Genomic DNA, 21,860 nt, shown 5'->3' with positions numbered 1-21,860 from the left:
TTGATTCAATAGTTAACTCTCTAAATATCACCAACAATGGCCAGATTGAAACCAGATTTAAACTAGTATGTTGTGGCCATCACGAAACTTTCTTCTATATTTTTCTTTTTTTTCTGATCCCTCCCCATGCTTGACGAGGAAGCAATATTCCCAATGAAAACAAAATTACACATGCAAAATCTTGACGACCATCCCAATGTCTGAATTATTGCAAAAGCAAAGCAAAGAGCGATAATTGAAAGTTATTTTAAAAGCCTTGCTTGAATTAATTACAAATATTTTATTTGTTAACAAACATAAGATGGCAACAGTTAAAAATTTTAAATCATTGAGATAATATTTCCGATCATTTCCATACAATTAAAATCACGGGAAATACGCAGACGACAATCTATTACGATTTATCTTTCTTATTGTTGCATTAATAAAGCTATTTTTATTCAAAAAAAAAAAAAAAAAAAAAAAAAATCAATGCCTCTTGGAGCGATTGGCGTCAAAACTGAACCAAAGCCTGTTTACATATGGATTCACATATATTCCAAATTTCAACCAGAACGTAGCATTACTTCTTGAGATAGATCACTCACAATGGAAAAAAAGAACGGGCGATTGCGCTACCCCCTTTTTAGCTGTTGACACCAAAATAAAATCAGCTCTTATACCCACTAAGGACTACTTGCCGATAAATTTTTCTTTCATTCCGTTCATTATTTCTTGAGATACAGCAGTCACAATTGACGACGAAAAACGTTCTATAGCTCAACCCCCGTTTGAGTTATTGACACCAAAACTGAATCAGCACCTGTTCCTGTTAATACCAACATATGGACCAAATTTTGTTTGATTCCGCCAGTTACTTCCTGAGGAATAGCAAGCACGCGTAACTCGAAAAACGTCCCATTGCTCCACCCCCCTTGGAGGAATTCGCGCCAAAAACCAATGGGCACAAGTTCACATAGGGGCACATATGTGTACCAAATTTCGTTCGATTTCATGCGGTAGTTTTTGCTGTAGAGCGGCCACAAAAAACTGGTCACACACAGACGTGACACACACACATACACACACACAGACAGACAGACATTTTCCAAAAATAGTCGAAATGGACTCAGCACACCTCAAAACGTTCGAATCCGTCAAAATTCGAAATTCGAAAATTTGCACGAATCCAATACTTTCTTCTATATATTAGATATAGAAAAAAGTAAAAAACAAAACAAAAAAAATTTTTTTTTTAAAATTAATTTGAATTTTGAAATTTTGAATTTAAATTATGTTAATTACAAATTTTAATCGTAACGGAAAAGAGCCTCATTCCTATTCCACGTGAACGAAAATAAAGCAGAAATACCAAAAGAAACCTTTTAAAAAAAGCTTTGTAGGATTGTAGCACATTTATATTTTGATCACAGAATTACAGCTATGGAAAGTTTAATTACTAGCACAACAGAATAGATTATTGCGAGGTAGAGTTTTGCAAGAGTGTGAAGTAGATATTTTTCAGACATTGTCATTAACTTAAAAAAATTTATTTGTCAGTTTCCCTGTTGCAACATGCATGCTAGAGACGCATCGAGTACTCGGTACTCGGCCATATTTTGATCATGAACTCGGCCAATACCGCGTAGTTGTAAAAAATTGAATATTGTTCAAAGCAGATTTTACAATTAATAAAAAAGTGCAAGCATATATATACTGCAATCATTTACAATTCAAATTTTGAGAATAATGAATTTTTTTATGCTTCAATGGAGTAAATCTTATATTTTAATACCCAAAGTTAATGAAACTTATTTATTAAAAATGGAGCAAAAAAGGTAAGTACAGAAAATATGAAATTTTTATGTTATTAAATGGATTTTTGCAGCATAAAAGTACCTTTTCTTAAAAAATAAAACAACGTTAAAAGCACAAATGTGCAGGAATACTGCAGACACGTGTTCTGGCATTACAGGAAATGCTTTTTTCAATGCACAAAACGTGAGCTTATGGATTTGAAGACATCCGACAAAAGTCGTATTATTAAACATTCATTAGCTTACATTTTATGCACTGAAAAAGATGTTCCTTGTGATGCAGAAACACGTGTCTGCAGTGCTCCTGCACATTTGTGCTTTTAACGTTGTTCTACTTGCTTTTAAACATTATTTACGTTTGGCGGACTAGAAGTATGGATTGATATAATTTGTTTTAATTCCAACTTGATTAACACTACCTTTTATGTATTTGTTTATTTTTAATTTAAAAAATAACTTATTTGTCAAAATTATTGACAGAAACAAATCTTTTCAATAATGCGCAGTTAAATTTCGGCTGGAATTTTGTTTTTAAAACTATTATTTGTGTGTGTGTGTGGACATGGAGGTATATACTACTCTTCCACTGACCACTGAGTTCAAAATTCGTCACGTGTGTGTCGGTGGTTCTTCTTAAAACATAATTGGAACTTGGAACTTGATACTCGACCAAAGTGCTACTCGGTACGTCTCTAATGCATGAATTACTGAAAGGTTCTTTTGTTAAATGAAATGATAAAAAAATATTTCCTAACATGTTTCCCTTCGACATACTGGGTTGATAAAATTAGAATTTTTATCATATCCTCCTTGAATGTACGCGAACCTTTTGTTTTAATGCCTGGTCTGTGCTCGGCAGTTATAAAATGGCTTTTAACAATTTTCCAGTGCACAGTTCACCGTTTTTGTGTAATGTTAATTTTTGTTCTCAAGGTGTCATTATTGTACTTAATGATATTGATCTCAATTATTTTCATTACTGCATTAAAAAATTCAAACCCTGAGCAGTTTTAAATCGAATGAAAGAAGTAGAAATACCTTTTCCGTCGGATTGCGATCTATTGTTTCCACTTTATATCATGTAACTTGATTTTATGTTATGTTATTAGGTAGTTTTTATTACTTACTCCTTTCTTCGGATTGAAATGTTGCGTTGAAAACCCGAGTACAGTCAAATACATCAGTTGATATGAAAAAATAGATTCAAGGAACGGGAATTTATTTCTAACTTGTAGCATTGTGGAACTGATAAAATTTTATTCAGGGCGAATGGCTAATGTCTGAGAATAACATCCATATTTATAGTGGAATATGTTTTTGTTTTTGTTAGTGATAGTTCTTGAAATTGCGCCTTTTATCTCAATGACTATTATACATCCCCCCCCCTCGCAACATTAATTTCTGTTCCCGCCCTCCGCCCCTGTTTGCAGGGTTGGCCGAATTGGACCCAATTGGGTTGGACCCAATGGGTTTTTTTGAAAAAACCCATTTAAAAAAACCCATTATTTAGCCCACTTTTGGGTTTTTTAAAATTTTGTGAGAAGTTTTTTAAAAAATTAATTAATTTAAATACTTTCACAATTTAAACTTCTTTTTTATTTGTTCTTCACCACAGACAATGAACATAAAAAATGAATTTTGAGCTTTAATAGTATTTCTTAACTCTTAACGGCATTAAAAATATACTTGAAAGATTTTAAATAAATGTATTTAACTTTTTTCTTTAACTGGTCAATAAATAACTCAAATTATCTTGACTAAGTCCTGTCACGTCTGATTTTCTCAATATTTGTAGATTGTACAGGGGAAACTAATCTAGCTAAAAGGCTTTCATGTAAATTATTTTCTTCTAACCAACACGTCACAAATCTTGAATAAACACAAGGTAAATTTTTTAGAAATACTAAACAGATTTTTCAAACGGTCGACAGAAAACAGAACAGGTACAGTATTTTCATTATTTTACAAAAAAGTTTAATATTTCTTACCCTGTACACAGAAATAGAAAAACAGGCAACATAAAATTCAAAGAAATGTCTTGATTAAGCTGGAATTCAGTAAAAAGGGATTTAAACTAATTGAGGTTCTACAGTAGTTTTGCATAACAAAATGAAATACTATAAAGTAAAATGCAAAAAAAAATGTAGTAATTGAAAACGAACAATAGATTTTATCACTCGAGAAGTAACTTTGCCTTAACTGTTGGTAATAATGAAAATTAAAAAATCCGAAACTTTAACATTCTTGGGTTTTTTCGTCTTTTATACTTTTCTTCAGAAAACTCTGAATTTTAACTAGTTTTCCAGCTTTTTACCCGAAGATAATTTTTGCACTTTGTCCATATACTTATGCTACAATATGATACAAGTACCCCACATTTTCCCTAAAAAAAGACAAAAAAAACCACATTTCTTTTAAAAAAACCCAACTTTAGTTGGGTTTTTTTGGGTTTTATTTAAAAAAACCCAAAAAACCCTGGGTCCATGGGCTTTTTTAAAAAAACCCGGGTTTTTGCCAACCCTGCCTGTTTGTAACTGAAAAGGGAAAAAAAACCTTAGAATGTTCCTATTTATTCTCAAGTATCACTTATTGTGATATCTGCAGTAGTTTCGGAAATTCGATTTTTAAAAATTTTGTTCATCATTTGTGCGCACCATGTTCAATATTGAAATTTAGATGATTAATAAAGCACTTGAATTTATGTTATAACTTTTCTTTTCTCTCTTTTTTTTCTGCCTTCATTTCTCAATTCTATTTTGTACGCATTCTGCAAATTTTCTAGTTTGCAGAATAAGTTAATTTCCTGACACATGGTCTTCTTTCTTCTTTTCTTCTGTCACCCTTTGGCGGGAGAACTTGAGTGGACAACTCAGACAGCTTTCCCTGCTATTCCTTTCGCTGAATAGCAAATTCTCGGAAATCGTAAGCAGTCAGTTCTAGAAACACTTTGAAACGAAAACACATGTTTACTGACTTTTACGGAGGGGAAACAGGCCGGGTGGGAAACATGTTTTGGAACAGGATCCTTCGAATCTTTCGCAGTTCTCTCTGCCCTCGTCCGATCGCAAAGACAGTACCTTCGGGCACAGCTTAGATTTATGGCTGTCCATTCACGTACTCAGTGATTGACGCTGTCCATCATGAAATCTGACCAATTAGCAGAGCAAAAAAAATCGAGTTAGACCCTCCCAGATACACCCTCTGTGTTGCCACAGATTTCGTGATTTCGCCGTGCCAGATTTTACGGAGAGGTTTAGAAGAGCCTTAAGATGGACAAATGTCAAGATAATGTATAACACCAGCTCAAAAGTAACTTTGTAACCCATTAAAAATTTAATCAAATGGACAAACAGTATTTTGACTCAGAACTATTTAATATTCTGGCAAAGGTGCACTTAAGTAATAGGGATTTTCTTAAGTGATTACCCCCCCCCCCCTCGTTCTCGCTTTGAAACTTTCAGGTATTTTTTGATGAACTCACAATCACCCCTGCATGGATAGCACAAAGGGTTGCCAGATTTAAGAACAGTGAATACGGGACAGGTTTCTAGGAGTGAAGGGGGGGGGGATATTTTTGAGATTGAGTGTAATTACTGGTTATGGTGTATTTTTAAGGGGTGATAAACAACCATGTTTTTATAGCTTTCGGAAGATTCCTCTCAGGTTTTGTGGGTGAGCACAATTTTAGACGAACTCTATCTCAGAGAATAAAGCAAGCAATAGAACGAAAACGATGTTCAGTATACAGATCGACGCTGATAGGAACAGGTGCTAATTAGTTTTTTACTTGCGTTTGCTATAAGAGAAACGGTGCAATCGAAAAATTTTCTTTTTTAAATGTGACTACTTTATCGGAAATAGTAATGCAAGGAATCGTGGAGCAAAATTTGTTTTTTTAATGCCACACCAGCCAATGGGGAAATTTGACTGAGTAAGCCTCATGGTCTGCCGCCAAAACAAAAACATACAAATCAATTTAAAACGACAACAACTTTTGCATTTGTTGCCACATAATTTTCGTTTTACTCTTTACTTCACAAATGTAGTCCCCCCCCCTAAAATAATGTCTTGTTTTGTAAAATACTGTTATTAGCCAGAATACGGGACTTTAGCCGTCCCGTATGGATGTTCCCCGGGACGCGGGACAATTTTTCAAAATACGGTGCTGTCCCTTGAAAGCCGGGACGTCTGGCAACCCTGGTGGCACCCGAGATGGATTTTGATGGTGTCACCACTTGAAAAACGCAAATAAAGGAGTAAAAAAATCCCACGAGTATAGATTTTAATTAATGAAGCATCACACACAAATTTCGAAAGGACTATCTAAAAAAGCGGGAAATAACTATCGACTAAAAGTCTATCAATGCGTGTTGAATGGAATTTGCTTTCTCAATAAGCGTTTTAGAAATCACAGATTTCGGCTTGCAAATATTGCACTGAATAATAAAACATACATGAAGAAAGCTTGAAAGTTTAGTGGTGCTGAACACACCCAGAAATTCCCGAAGCAGAATTATTTGCCTTGTTCTGCCAGTGCAACTTGCTTTTAAACGGTGAAAAATTTACTGCGGTACCTTTGTATCATAGCTTTGCTCAACTAAAGTATCTGTTTTGCACTAAACCAGTGGTGCCCAACCTTTTTCTATCCGAGGACTGTTCCGAAAAATATTTCGGTTCGAAATATTTTCACGTTTTTCCTATCGTTTACAAATATAGCCAAAAATGGGTTTTTGAAACAATAGTGCCGAGAAATTACCGGAGGAAAGCCGCCAGATCCCCTAACGTCACCAAAGACAACCTAAATTTGCGTTTTAAACTTCAATTTCGAAAATTTTCGATAGGAGATGATTGAATCTCCTTCCCTCTAGCAACGTCAACAAAGGTAACCCCAAACTGCTTGTTTAAAACTTCAGTTTCGGAAACTTTTCGGGAAGAGCGCCAATCTTTCCTAAGCTACGGTCACAAAAAATAGCTTCAAATTGATTTCAATTTTGAAAGAATTTTAGGAGACTCCAACATTACTTTTCCCATGAAGTCTCGAAAAAGTTCCTAAAATTGCGATATTTGACGTCAATTTCGAAAATTTCTCCATGCACCTTGAATATACCCGACTCTTTTCTCCTTGCAACCAAACACAACCAAAGATTACTAAAGCTATTTTTCGTACGCCAATTTCGATAATTTTCTGGGAGCAATCCCCCCTCCCCTGATTCCTCCTCCTCCGTCCTTTCTCTGATGTCACCGAAGACAGACTATAAAATGCGTTTTTACAACCAGTAAATTTTGGTATCTATTACTTTCTTCAAAGATATAAATTGTACCTAAGGAGTTTCTTATTATAAAACTTTTTTGCCTTTTTATAAGTTCATCATTCTTGTTTTTTTTTTCTTTCTTTTTTAAATTAGAACTTGATGTAGAAATTTGAAGAAATATTTGTATGGACGTCAAACATTAGTCAAAATATGCAAATTACTCTTGAGGGGCGGCATATTAGATCTTTGCACACGGGCGGCCGACACCCTAGGATCGGCTCTGTTAAAAGCAATAAGTAAAAATTAAGAAATGTAGAGGTTTTATACAATTGTTAACTCCTTTAATCAACTAAATTGCCGCCGAAAATATCGAGAGAAATAAACTGTAAGTGGGAGGAAGATTCGGTTAAAAATCAGGAGAGTTGAAAATTCATAAAAAGGGAAGGGGGAGGGGGAGTGAAGCGTTTTTTAATGTAAAATCTGCTTGAGTTAATCCTTGAATAAACGCAGAACAGGGTTGGCAAGTTTTTGCCGGGGGTGGAAAAATAGGTTTTTACCGCCCGGCAAAAATAGGTTTTTACCGCCCGGCAAAAATAGGTTTTTGCCAAAGTGGCAAAAATAGATTTTGTGTTAACAACTTACGGACGGTTTTTTTTTCCTTTTTATATCAAAGTAAAAGCATGAAAAGATTTTGATAAAATTTTAATTTAACTATTTTTATAGTTTAAAAAAAATTAAGGTTTAGCTTACTTTTAAAGTTATGGAGCATTTTTACTTTTAAATTTTTATACATTAACATAAAATTTCAGTTTGTAACATCTAAGACAAATAATTAACTTACGATGAAAATGTAATAAGCTTGTTTATTATAGCATTTTTTACAGAATACTAAATATCTATATAAAATATATTTAATTGAGATGCAACTATAAAATTAAAGAAATAAAAGTTGGCTCATTCTGAAAAAATTGTTTTAGCAAACATTTAAAATCTTTAGTTTTGCAATCCCAACATATGTTTTTTATTTATTTTTCACCTTATAAATTAGAAGTAACATGGAGAGACATAACTAAAATATTAAAGTGCACTATTTATATTATATTGTCATTATTTCTTGATTAACAATATAATGCTACTTTATTTGCAATTAGGTTACTGTTTTTTCCATTTTTGCCGGTTTTTTCCATTTTTGCCATGGTTTTTTCCACTGTCCCGGCAAAAATACCTTTTTGCCGGCAAAAAACCCAACCCTGACGCAGACAATTTGTAACCATGATGACGAAAATTAATCTCTCTAAACAAATATTAAAAACAATGAGATTGACTTATTCTCGTCGTCATGGTAATCTGAAAAATTATAGGAACATCAAATAAACGGTCAGATGAGATAGATAAGAAATTCATCATTGCTCAAAAAGGCAAATGATTGAATTTAAATAGGAACTGCATAATTTTCATACTCGTACATAAGAATGGTTCGTTTGCACGCGATTTTTTTTACTTCGGTTTGTTTTCGCTATTACAATTTTTAATAATTGTTGTTTCTGTTTCGGAACAAAAGTTAAATTTTCTATTTAATTGCTTATAAATAGCTTTATATTAAATTCTTATAATAACGTGCAGTCAACTGGACTTTCTTCCTAATTGCAATGGTGAAAACATTTTTAGACGATCTTCAATGATGGGAGTTGAGGAGAGGATTAGATTTCCTTGAAAGTTTTTCGAAACTTATGTCTTCCCGTGGCAATTTGTTGAAATGGAAGTTTCAAAACCCAATTCTGGACAATCTTTGATGTTCGGGAAAGGGAGAGCTTTAGGTTCTGTTTTACATTTTTCCGTTCTATTTGGACGAAATTGATAATGCTGTATCAGAGGTGGATTCAGGGGGAGGGTCATGGGGTTCTCGCTTCGGAAGTCAGCTTCCTCCGCCAATACCTTTAAAGCGCATCTCAAATCTTGTTTTCAGGACTTCAATTTCGAACATTTTAAAGGGTAGATAACTACCTAACACCTCGCATTCTAATAACATCGAGAATCGTTTAAAATAGCTTTTTTAGAGCTTCAATTTTGAAAAATTGCCAAACTTCTCACGTTACCAAATATGGTCTTCTACAGTCACGTTTTTAAGATGTTAATAATGAAAAATTTCCGGACAAGGTCCCGAATGCTCCTGTAGAAGATCTGAACTTAAAAAAATTACAATTTTGAAAAATTTAATGCGGAGCGCGTTTAAATCTTTCATCACCGAATATCGCTTTAAAACTTCGTTTTCTAGGTCTTCATTTTGAAATATTTTTTGGGGAAAGCTCCAGAACCGTACTGCTCGAAACATTATCAAAGTTTGTCTATAACTGCGTTTTTGGAACTTCGATTTCGAAAAATTTAGCGGAAGGATTATCTATTTAGATCTATTTTACAAAAAAAAAAAATCGATCGGAGGCAGCCCAAAAAAAGTCCCATCTCTTTCCCTACCATCAACAAATATCGCCTATAATCGCATTTTTAAAACTTTAATTTCCGCAAACGGCCCCCGAACCTTTTTTTCTCGTAATATCGCCAGAGACCGTCTAAAACTGCGTTCATAAGACTAAAATTTCAAAATTTTTTGATGCCGAAAATTTTAAGTGTGCCCGTTCTAAAATTTTTTCTGGTTTAGCCACTGCTGCAAATATTATTTCCTTTGAGCACCTAAAAATAGAAGAATTAACCAACTTTTTAAAATAATTATCTAAGAACTGTACTTGTAGAATTTATAATGCATAAATTTTTTTATAAGAAGCATTAAGAAGCAAAAGATGCGTTGTAAAACTCAATAATTATGGTTATTTTTTCATGAGAAATTTCATATCCCCCCTTCCCCCATCATAAACAAATTGGAAATCAATAAATAGCACTATGAATAAGACTTTCTTATCTTTAGACCGACTAAAAAAGGGCGACTGGGAAGATCCACCACGATTGAAAATTTTTATTTCAAGGTTCTTTTCAAAAGAAATTTATATTTTTCGCGACATTCTTTTTTTCCCCGAATTAAAATAACCTTGTGTTCTCAAGGTACTTTCTATTTTTTTTCTTTAATTATACGAAATGTTTTACAAAAACATTTTGCTCAGCCTTCTGGGGGATCAAGGGCCCTATCGCCCTGTGCCCCCCCCCCCCCCGCTTCTGGTTGCGCCACTGAACTGCAGAAGCTTTAAATATCAACCTCACACCAAACAAATGCAAAAGACAATTTAAACATGCTTGTGTTCAAAGAAGCTTATTTTTAAAGATTACTGGAAAACAGATACAAATAGCAAGTACAGAAATTTGGGAGACTTGAAATGGCCCTTAAGTGGAAAGGCGAATAAACTGAACTATAACTGGAAAAATGTATTGTACCATATCGATGAGTCTTTAAAAATAAGTACGATGAAAAATATTTATTCAGTCCCCGAACTCGAGTTTTTATGTAGTTAACTTCTCCTAGTCGTATAACTTAGCATAACTTATAAACTGTGACAAAAGCATTTAATTTTTGTATTTTTCTATAATATAACTATCTGCAGCGACCACCGCCGGACGCTGCGAGGAGAAGCCAAGTCCAGTGAACTGCTACCATTCTACCGCCAGTTGGCGACGAAGAAAAAAGGCAAACCCAAGTTTTAACAGGGGGAAGAAAATGATTTTGAATCAGTGCATTCCAAGATGTGACTGCTTATCAACTGCTATGTACTTGTGAAGGTGTGGGTCATGTTTAAGATCTTAAAAGCTTTAATTTTTACCCTCTTACTGGTGTTTTAGAATTAAGATGTGTTGATAAATTGTTTTATTTTACCTTGCTATTTTACGTTCGGAGTGCCACAAACTGGTGACACGGACAGAAGCTAATTGAGAAATATGATATAGATTTGGAATTCTTACTAAAGAGGTACGCATGCGGTTGAGATTCTTTTTTGTTCGATTCTCTGTGGTTGGTCAACCTGTTTGGTACAATTAGAGGAAATGCAGGAATTTAGCAAGTGTTGTTTGTCTTGTTTTGCTTTAGGATATCCCTCGTGCTCAAAAACCTTTCCCAATTGCATTTAGTTAAGATAAGAGTTTGGTCGCACAAATTAGTTAACATGAGTGTAGCAGACAACAATAGTTTCAGCGAAACGGCACAAATATCACAATTAGCAGTAAAGATTCCAAATTTTGGAAAACTGGAATTAAGTTGTGGTTTATTCAGGTCGAAAGTAATTTTTAACTCACGAAAATAACGAATGACACACAAATCACCAATTGGGGAAGTTTTCGGACCAATCAGAGATTTGAACATGTGCATCTCGACCTCCTGGGTCCTCTACCCCCTTTGCAAGGAAACCATTATTGCTTAACTATGATAGATAGGTGTACACGTTGACCAGAGGCTGTGCCGATTCGAGATATATCGGCACAGATGTTAGCAAGATGTTTAGTGTAGTATAGCTTTGTAAACTGGATTGCTCATTTTGACTGCCCAGTTCGTATAACTACCGACCAGGGTAGACAGTTTGAAAGCGCATTGTTTCACGCTCTCTCGTGCCTTTTGAGAATCAAAAGAGTTCGGTCCTCTGCATACCACCCAGAAGGAAATGGCTAAGTGGAAGAATTTCACAGACTGTTAAAGGTCCCTCTAAAGGCATATATAACACTCAAGAGTGGGCAAATGCACTTCCCACAGTTCTTCTTGGATTCCGGTCTGCGTTTAAGGAAGATTCTGGTGCAACAACAGCAGAGCTTGTATATGGGAGGACGCTCCGACTGTCTGAAAAGTAAGACGGATACTGATGGCACCCCGAAGGAGCTGGTGGAAGAACTCAAGGCACATTTTGATAACATGCAACCTATCCCAACAAGCTGCCATGGATATAAGTCCGTGTTTGTACATCCGCATCTAAAAGACTGTTCTTACGCCTTTGTCCGCAACGACGGAGCAAGAAAACCCCTGCAACCATAGTATGATGGACCTTATCGAGTGATATCAGAAAAAAAAAAAAAAACTTTTGATCTGGAAATTGAAGGAAAAAAGCAGACAATATCCATCGACAGGTTGAAACCAGCTTTCTTGTCTACAGGCTGTTTACCTGTGTTTAAGAAAAGGGCGGAACAATCTGTGTGTGTCTAATGTAGTGACACACTTTGGAAGGACAGTTCGGCAACCCGCTAGATGCGGCAAATTTGATGGAACTGTAGGGGAGTGTGCAGTGACCACCACCGGACACTGCAAGGAGAAGCCAAGTCCACCGAACTGCTACCATTATACCAACAGTTGGCGACAAAGAAAAAAAGGCAAACCCAAGTTTTAATACAGGAAGAAAATTATTTCGAGTCAGTTCATTCCAAGATGTGACCGCTATCAACTGCTATGTACTTATGAAGGTGTGGGTCATGTTTAGATTCTACAAACTTTAATTTTTACCTTTTTACTGGTGTTTTAGAATTGAGAATGTTTTAATAAATTGTTTCATTTTCTGGCTTTTCCCTGTTCCTTTGTTCAAGTTCAATTTCTATTAAACAAAAGAATTTTCCTGCACTCTTTTCTAACGGATAAACTGCAGATTATATGCAGGAAATACGGTACAATCCATCTTTTATTTCAAGCACCTATGAACAAAAAAAAAAAAAAAAGAAAAAGAAATTACAAGTTATAAATTATTGTCTGAAAAAAAGTGATGGGGCCTGGGCCCCTCCCACGAGCCACCACTGACAGAATTTTGCTGTACTATGTTGTGAAAATTTTTAAGTAGGTACACAGGAGATTTTAGGGGGAGCGGAACAGTCCCCAAGTTTTCTTCTGTAGATCTGCCTCTGCTCTCCGATTGCTTTTTTTGGAGCTTTTCTTCAAGTTCTATAAAAGAGTAGAATTTTCCTACACTCTGTTGTGAAAATTTTTAGGTATATATGGGATTTTTGGGGGAGGAAATTATTCCCCCAGTTCCTCTCTGTGGATCCGCTTCTACTGTTGCCTGATTGCTTTTCCTGGTGCCTTAGTTTACATTCTAAAAAACTTAAACATTTTCGTGTACTCTGTTTTCTGAACAGCTTTAGACACACTTGTTTTTTTTTTCAAGGGGGAGGGGACATTCCAGCAGTTCCCCTTCTTGGATCCGCTTCTTCCAGAAAAAGTGAAGAAATTCTCTCTTCACTTTTTCTGGCGCCTTTAAAAATCAGAATTATTATCCCCTTCTCTGTTCTGAAAGTTTTTAGATACACTTGGGATTTGAGGGGGGCGTCCCCCTTCCCCCCGTGGATCTGTTCCTGAGAATGTATCCACTCCTGGTTGTCATCTGATTTCTTTCTTGGTCTGCAGCAAAAAAAAAAAAATCGATTAAACTACATTTTTTAATTATTCAAAACGTTTTAGTGTTTTGAAATAGTTTTCCATCGGGCGTTCAAAAAAAAAAAAAAAAGTTGCTATCAGCAATTTATGAGCAGTTGGCATCAGGGCACCATCGGTCAAAGAATCATGGGTACAGCCCCACTACTTAGTAGTCAATCTTAGATGTACTTTTTGTTCCAAAAACACTAATTGTATACATAGAAAGGTGAATTTATGTTGTAAAATCATAATTTTACTGTATAACACAAAGTTACTTTTCTTCTTAGGGGACAGGAAAGTTGTGGAATCACCACCAGCAAAGGTGAAATCAACTGTGTCCTGACTCACAAGGCGGCAGGACTCGTGAGCCATGCATTTTCAGAAGATGATCTTAATAAGCTCAAGGGGAACATGGGCATTGGCCATTCCAGATACTCTACGCGAGGAGGAACAGAACATCTCAACACTCAACCCTTTGTCGTGCACACCAAGCATGGCGTACTTGCCGTGGCTCACAATGGTGAGCTCGTCAATGCGCCTGAACTACGAAAGGAGGTAATTCAGAACTTAAATAAAACAGGGGTTGATTCGGGCACAAATTGAATCTGCTTTGTAGCCCTTTCACAAAATCCTTTTTTGCAAAAAAAATGGCCTCTTCACAAAATTTCATGCCTTAAAATTAAAGCACTCACAAAACTTCTTTTGTGAAAAGTTTTTTCATCAGTTCTAAGCTCGATCAATTTGTCTGCAATCAAAGTACAGTAAAACCTGTAAAGTTGACCACCTGGCTAAGTTGACCGCTATTTTCAGGCACATAATTAGATCTACATCATATAATTCAATCTCTGTAAATTGACCACCTGTTTAAGTTGACCACTAAAGTAAGCCACCGCAAGTGGTCAACTTACACAGGTTTCACTGTATCAGTTTAGAAAAAACCTCCAGCTTTCAAATTAATCCCAGTGAAGTTCTTTAGCCAAAGGGGTTTTAGATTAGATATTTGATAGCTAAATATGCTCTGATATATGACAGGATTTTTTTTACAAAAGATAAGTAAACGAAAAATGGCCAAAAGTAGTTCTTTTTATCACAAAAATGAAAGTTTTAAACATTTTTTCTGTTTTTAATAATGTTGCCCGAATTTTTAATTTTTTAAAATGTCATACTGAAAATATACTGAAATTTCAGAACAGTTGACACCCTGCTTTGCTTATTTCATAGAACTCTTTTTAAATTCCAACTTGATAAAAAGTTGCATTTATTTCAGATCATCGAGAAAGGTGTGGGTTTGTCAACAGAATCGGACAGCGAACTGATGGTACAGATCCTTTGCATGCCCCCTCCCGATAGCAGCGATGAATCCGATGGTCCCGACTGGCCCGCGAGGATAAAAAATCTCATGAGGCGAACCAAGACTTCGTACTCTTTATTGATCATGAATGGTGATAAGATCTATGCTGTGAGGGATCCGTTTGGAAACAGACCTCTTTGCGTAGGGAAACTAGTTCCACCAAGAGGATCACTGGGTAAATTTCAAATTTATGAGTAATATGTGCTCAGAGATGAATGTATTTTAGGCTCCAAGTTGTACCAGTTTAAAATTACTACTGATATTTATAACAACTCTTCAAAAGGAAACCAAAGAAAAAAAGTTTTTAATTTTACTTGTATTATCATATTGAATATTTTAAATGAACATTTAAATAATTTATCTGTTTTTTTAAACTTTTCTGATAAAAGTGTAATTAAAATTGAACTAAAACAATAACTTGTTTTATTAAAAGTATAAAAATATTTTGCTTTATTTTCAATTTCAAAAAGTACATTGAATGATTTTTAATAACTTCATCAGATTCATAGCATAGTATGTGCCCAGAAATGATTTGATTCCTACCTCCATTTCTTTTTGTCATGGAGCAGAGACATTAATAACACTTCTGATCAATATTTTAATGATTGTATTTTTTATTCATAATTAATTTCAAGTTAAAAGTAATTTAATAGTAGACTGAAGTAATTAAAAAATGTACAGACTTTGCTTTAAATTATTACTGAAACAGTATTTTTATCTATTATTTATATCTATTCGTGAAATGAAGATCTGCACAAGTTTCAGGCTTTTTTTTTTCATGTCATACACTTTGTCTCCGCGCCTTGGACATAAATTCAACTTAAGATCACATCAAAACCAGTGGCAATTCATTTGTGTGATGCTCAGTATTTTGACCCCCTTTCTAAATTATTCTTGGATATGAATATTGGAGCTCTATTTAAAGCCATGTCTTTGATTTTTCTGTTTTTGCTTTTGAAAGCCCATTTTGTGTATATATGTGTGTTTTTTCCTTCATGTAGTGCAAGTCTTGTCTGCATGTGTAAGTGTATGTATAATTTTTGAAGTCTGCCTGCTAATACTTTAATGTATAAGTTGCTGCTTTATTTAAAAAAGGAAAACATTGAAACAATTATTTTTGTAGCTTCTATTATGTTCTGCAATCTTCCAAATCATTTTACTTTGTCCCAACTCAAGTGCATTGAGTTTGTTTTATTTAATCTTTGTCTAATCCATTCATAAATCTCAGTAGAATTAATACAATGAAGCATAAATGGAGAAATCTACTTGTTGATGTTGAGGGCTTAATTTTGAACTTCAACTTTTTAAGCCACAGCAGCATTTTTACTAGAAAAATTTTGTTCTGTGCAGTTAGAATTTAAAGCTCACTTTTCGCTGTTGAAACCAGAAGTTTCTTTAGAGCTTGTGAGTGAATTTCCAAGAAATAATTTGTTTTCATGGGTACATATTCCAACCTACTTCAGTGAACAAACTGCTTGTAAAAAACCACCCTGTTTTGCGTAAATAATTGCCAGATTCTTACGAATGGATTAGATGTAGATTTATGCCATGTGTTTGTGTGTGTTTGCTCGTGCTTTGTGTGCTTTGCTTTAAACTTTTCCCCTCTTGCTTTTAGTGCGGCAATTAATTCAGCTGAATGGAAATGGTGCGGTTACTAATGGTTACGGAGACAACAAGGGTATACTGTGATTTTTTTTTTTTTGGCTTTTGCATTATGTGTGTGTAAAGTAATATCATGGAACTTTGCGCAGAAGTAAAGATTGTTTTCTTTCAATAATATTAAATAAAGCCTTATTAATAACTTTTTTTATATTTCAGAGAGCTTTTGCTTTTATAATTGAGAGAAACCAAAAAATGTATTTGGCAGAAAACAGTTTCAGCTAAGGAAAGCCAAACTTGTTTTTCCGGTTATGATGCATTATTTAAATTCCTCTTAACCCGACCCATTGCAGATACCCAGCTTGTAAGGACAGGTCAAACAAAGTTCAACTAGTAATAATTTTTTAATAAAAGAAGAAAAAATATTTATCCTTCCAGAAAATGAACACACCTCAGTGAATGAGTACAGGGTCATGGAAATCCTGGAAAGTCATGGAAAAAAAAATAACAGAATTTCAGACCTGGAAAAGTCATGGAAAATTGAAATTTTCATTGAAAGTCATGGAAATTTATTTCAAGTCATGGGAAAATGTCCTGGACAAAGAGAAAGGAACAGTAACTAAAGGAGCATTAGAAATCTTGAGTGATTTAACAGCATAGCACATAAAAGCTATTAAAAGTGGAAAATTGAACGATCCAAAAATCAAATCTGAATTTTGAAATCTCATTGCATCCACTTCTGTCGCAGCCGCTTGCCATTTTTTGCGATGTGATTTTACTGCCTGGACATCATTTATTTTGAATTTTCTGTTATTTTCAACACTTCTTATGTTTCATATTCTGTAGTAGCAAAATTTCACGTTCTTAGTTTTGCCACGCCCACTCAAAAAAAGCAATTCAGTTGCATGTAGTGATGTGGATCGGGTAAATACCCAGCGGGTAGGTAAATATTTTTTGGGTAAATACCCAAAAACTGGGTATTTTACAAAAAAAAAAAAAAAAAAATGCAAAAAGTGAATGGGAAATTTTTTTTTCAATCTAAATATAAAATTATTGGTAAAACTGATACATACATATGTATTACACAGGTTGTAATATTTTTCATTGAAAGACTTGATGAAATTATGAAAGAAACATATCGTGTGAGCCAAAGAATCTTTCTTTTCAATGTCAAAATTGGAGAAGTAGAAACAATTCAATGATGAACTTCAGGATTTCAAAATCACAATCTAGGTTAGTCATTTCCAAAATGAAAAGAAAAAAAAAAGGAAGCATGAGGGATGTTTAGAAGAATAAATTGAGAAGTTATTAAGACACTATGATGTTATTTATTTATTTTATTGCTGTTTAAGTGATAACGTGGCAAATATAGAAACAGTTTTCACATTAATAAGCAAAAAAATAATAAAAATATTGTTTTCTGTTGCCTTGCTCATTTGCACTTGCTCCCTAGTACTTCATGATTCAAACTATTTTTAATACACGGAATTAGTGATGTGGGGTAGGAAGGTAAATAATTTTTTGGTATTTATCCGAAGGCAGGGTATAATAAATCCCCTAGTACTTGTGCATTTTGCAAAAAAACATTTAGGTGGTATCAAAATGTGATGATTTTCTTTTTAAAACATAAACCGTAAAATAAAAGATTAAAAATATAAAAATTTAGATATTATAATTTTTTTAATTAAAGGCTTAGTGAAATCTTATCAAAAAAAAAAAAACCCTCTGAATTTAGAATGAACTATTCTAAAACTTAAATAGGATGACAGGATAATTCACAAGAGAATTTTGATATAATTTTCGTGAATTTGTCTTTGCCAGTGGTAAATGATTATTTCCAAACCAGGCATTTGTATTTTCATTACATTCTCTCCCCATTTTTTATCTTTTCAAAATCTGGCTGCCGCTTCAAAGTATGCATTTTTTGGATTTATAGTGCATTTGCCTAACTATCCATTTGTGTTGCTTCCTCGTTCTGATACTGAATACTTTGAGATTTCCAATGCTGGATGAGTTCAATCTCAATGCAGTTTTTCTTTGGCTTTGTTTATATATTTTTTTTTATTCCTCCCCCCCCCCTTTTTTTTAAATGCTTAAGTCCTTTTTGTTATTTGCCATTATATATACATGAGCAGCAGAATACACCTGAACACTTGAACTAGGTTTGAAGGAAATTTCTACAAAAGATATAAGTAAATAAATAGTAATAATAAATTGGGAGCGACATTTTGTTACATTTTGATGTCATGCAGGGACTTACTACTGGGTTATAAAAGATTAGGACCTTAAAAAATTAATGTTTGCTTTTTTTTTTGTAACCAGTTAACATTTTTACTTTTTGTAGAATGGCTTTTTATATCTGAAATTTGACTATCAACATTGATTAGGCATATCCAACACATTTCATGTGAATATCATACAGGGCCGATCCTAGCAGGTGTGCAGAGTGTGCACCGCACAAGGGCGGCCAAAACAAAGGGCGGCCGTAGGCCGCATCATATAGTTCTTTTAATCAAGCGAAATTCCTCGAGAATTTCTCAAAAGATAACTTATAATAAGTCAAATAAATGTGCTGAATTTTAAATGTTCAATTATCAAAGTAAGTGCCGATTTTTCGACAGCATAGCATAGTTTAAGAAAAATAGATTGTTAAGGAACATTGTGTTGGTTTATTGTCCATTAATATCTACTCTTTACACACATGCTTCATTTGGTTGCAAAATTTATGACAGAACCGGTAATCAGGCATGGATACAGGGTAGGGGAGATGAGGGAAATGGCCCCCTCCTGAAGCATGAAAGGGTGCCTTCTAAAAGGAGTAATCAGGGCCCAGGGCGACCACTAATGTTTACCCCCCCCCCCCCAAGCTTTTATAGACCTAAACAATGAAGACACATTTTATGTTATATTTTAAAAAAGCTATACTGATTAGATACTCTCGCAAGCATTTCGAACAACAAATTATGTTTTCAACAATCGCGGATGCGTGGAGAGACTGGAAAATTGCGACTCCCCTGAGAGTCAAACCTATATGAATGACAAACTAAAATTTTGTAATTTTCCCCCTTTACAGCATTTTTTCGAGTTAAAATCATGGATGAACTGCCCCGGGTAGTAAGTTTAAACGTAGCTCCAAAACGAAGATCCAAAAGGATGCCATGACCTCTTTGACAAGACTAAAGAAGGTTTAAAATGGCGTTTTTAGGACTTCGGAAAATTTTGCTGTTTGAACCACCGATCTTAAGGACCCAATTAAATCTGATTCACCCCTTCCAACTTAACTTAATCAAACATAGCCTGAAAATGTTGACTTTAAAATCCAAAATGTGTTTTTAGAGGACAGTCCTTCTTAATGTCATCAAAAATTGCTTAAGGACCTTTTTCGTATTTCTTTTTCGAAATTTTTGCGATGGAGGGCCCCGAAATCCATATGCAATTTTTCACGCCGGTGCGGCATATACCCATCAATCGTCGAAGTGAGATGGACGAAAGTCTATAGTTGTGTTTTTCAGATATTAATATCGAAAAATATCCGAAAGATCCGCCGAAACTTCCCAGTTTTGTTAACGTCACCAAAGATAGCATAAAATTGCACTTTTAGAAATATCCGCTTCGGAGCTCCAAAACCCTTCCTTCCCAAAAATAGCCTAAAATGGATTTTAGTTCCGAAAAATATTTTGGTTCGGAATATTTTCACGTTTCCCCTATCGTTTTCAAATATAGCCAAAAATGGATTTTTGAAACAATATGTCGAGAAATTGCAGGAGGAAAGCCGCCAGTTCCCCTGCCGTTACCAAAGACAGCCTAAATTTGCGTTTTAAACTTCAATTTCGAAACATTTCAATGGGAGGTGATTGAATCTCCCTCCCTCTAGCAACGTCAACAAAGATAACACAAATCTGCTTGTTTAAAACTTCAGTTTCGGAAAATTTTCGGGAAGAGTGCCGATCTTTCCTAAGCTACGGTCACAAATAAAGCTTCGAATTGATTTCAATTTTGAAGGAATTTTAGAAGAGAACTCCAACATTACTTTTCCCCTGAAGTCTCGAAAAAGTTCCTAAAATAGCGATATTTGACGTCAATTTTGAAAATTTCTTCCATGCACCTTGAATATACCTGACTCTTTTCTCCTTGCAACCAAACACAACCAAAAATTACTAAAACTATTTTTCGTACGCCAATTTCGGTAATTTTCTGGGAGCAATCCCCCCTCCTCCGTTTTTTCTCTGATGTCACCGAAGACAGGCTATAAAATGCGTTTTTACGACTAATTGAATTTGGTATTCATTACTTTCTTCAAAGATATAAATTGTACCTAAGGAATTTCTTACTGCAGTAGATCCTCGTTTTACGCGAGTTTATTTTACGCGGTTTCGATTACACACGGTTTAGGATCTGACACCTTTATTTTATTTTACGCGGATGAGTTTCGGTTTTACGCGGATGAGGAAATGCAAACAGATAAAATTTTCCCCTCTTCCAAAATCCAAACTCCTAAATATTGTAGATTACACGTAATAAACTGCATTTTGGCGTGCTAATAATCGAGCTTGCGTCACTGGAGACATTTTGTGCGATTGGTTCCAGAGCTCTTTCCAGAAGTAAAGTTATTAAACTCATGCAGTTCAGAACCAACTGGAAGAAGAGCTTTCAGGAGTGACAAAGGCGGTCAAAACCAACGAGGATACCGACATCGATGACACACAACCAAAAACCTTCACATTGAAAATTTTGAGCTATTCCTAGGCAATAGAAATGATCTTTCTGATTTGTTAGTGAAGGAAGACTCTATCATGGAAATGACGCACGTGGTCATGGATGCGTTAATGCTCTGCAAAGAATTACAGAGAAAAGTTCGTAATGACTGCCAAAAGACTATCATAGTCAGCTCCTCTTTATAAACAGAAAACTAAATTAATATATGTTTTCTTTATGCATGTTGTGCAAAGAAGTCGATATAAGTACACATTAAACTTATTACACAATTAGTCATCACTAGAATGAAGTATTTTGTCATCTACGGTACCAAACCCCTATTTTAACACTAGTATTAGGTCTCAATTTACGCGGTTTCTATTTACGCGGCATTTTCGTGGAACGTAACCCCCGTGTAAAACGAGGGTCTACTGTATAAAACTTTTCTTCCTTTTTATAAGTTCATCATTCTGTTTTTTTTTTAAATTAGAACTCGATATTGAAATTTGAAGAAATATTTATATGGACGTCAAAGATTAGTCAAAATATGCAAATTACTCTTGGGGGGCGGCACATTGGGTCTTTGCACACGGGCGGCCGACACCCTAGGATCGGCCCTGATATCATATTAGATTGCTAAGTTGTTTCACACAATTATTCTTTAAATATGTGATCAAAATGCAGTTTTTGGACAAAAATTTATTGTTTTGTATACGGTTGGTTATATATATATATATATATATATATATATATATATATATATATATATATATATATATATATATATATATATATATATATATATATATATATAGTAGAATACATACAGAAAAGTATTTTAGTTG

At 34.5% G+C, this 21,860-nt stretch overlaps 1 protein-coding gene across 1 annotated transcript in view; it reads left to right on the top strand.

Moving 5' to 3' along the window:
- The window catches only part of LOC129227693 (amidophosphoribosyltransferase-like), a 54,360-nt gene that overhangs the window by 16,908 nt on the left and 15,592 nt on the right, over positions 1–21,860 (top strand). The window contains exons 2-3 of the mRNA XM_054862291.1: positions 13,658–13,925; positions 14,638–14,896. Coding sequence (XP_054718266.1) covers positions 13,658–13,925; positions 14,638–14,896 — 527 coding nt within the window. The remainder of the gene's footprint in view (positions 1–13,657; positions 13,926–14,637; positions 14,897–21,860) is intronic.

This window comes from Uloborus diversus, chromosome 1 (assembly GCF_026930045.1).
Source record: "Uloborus diversus isolate 005 chromosome 1, Udiv.v.3.1, whole genome shotgun sequence".
NCBI classification, from domain to species: Eukaryota; Metazoa; Arthropoda; class Arachnida; order Araneae; family Uloboridae; genus Uloborus; species Uloborus diversus.
Note: the sequence above shows the minus strand (reverse complement) of the source record. Positions and strands in the feature narration are given on the sequence as shown.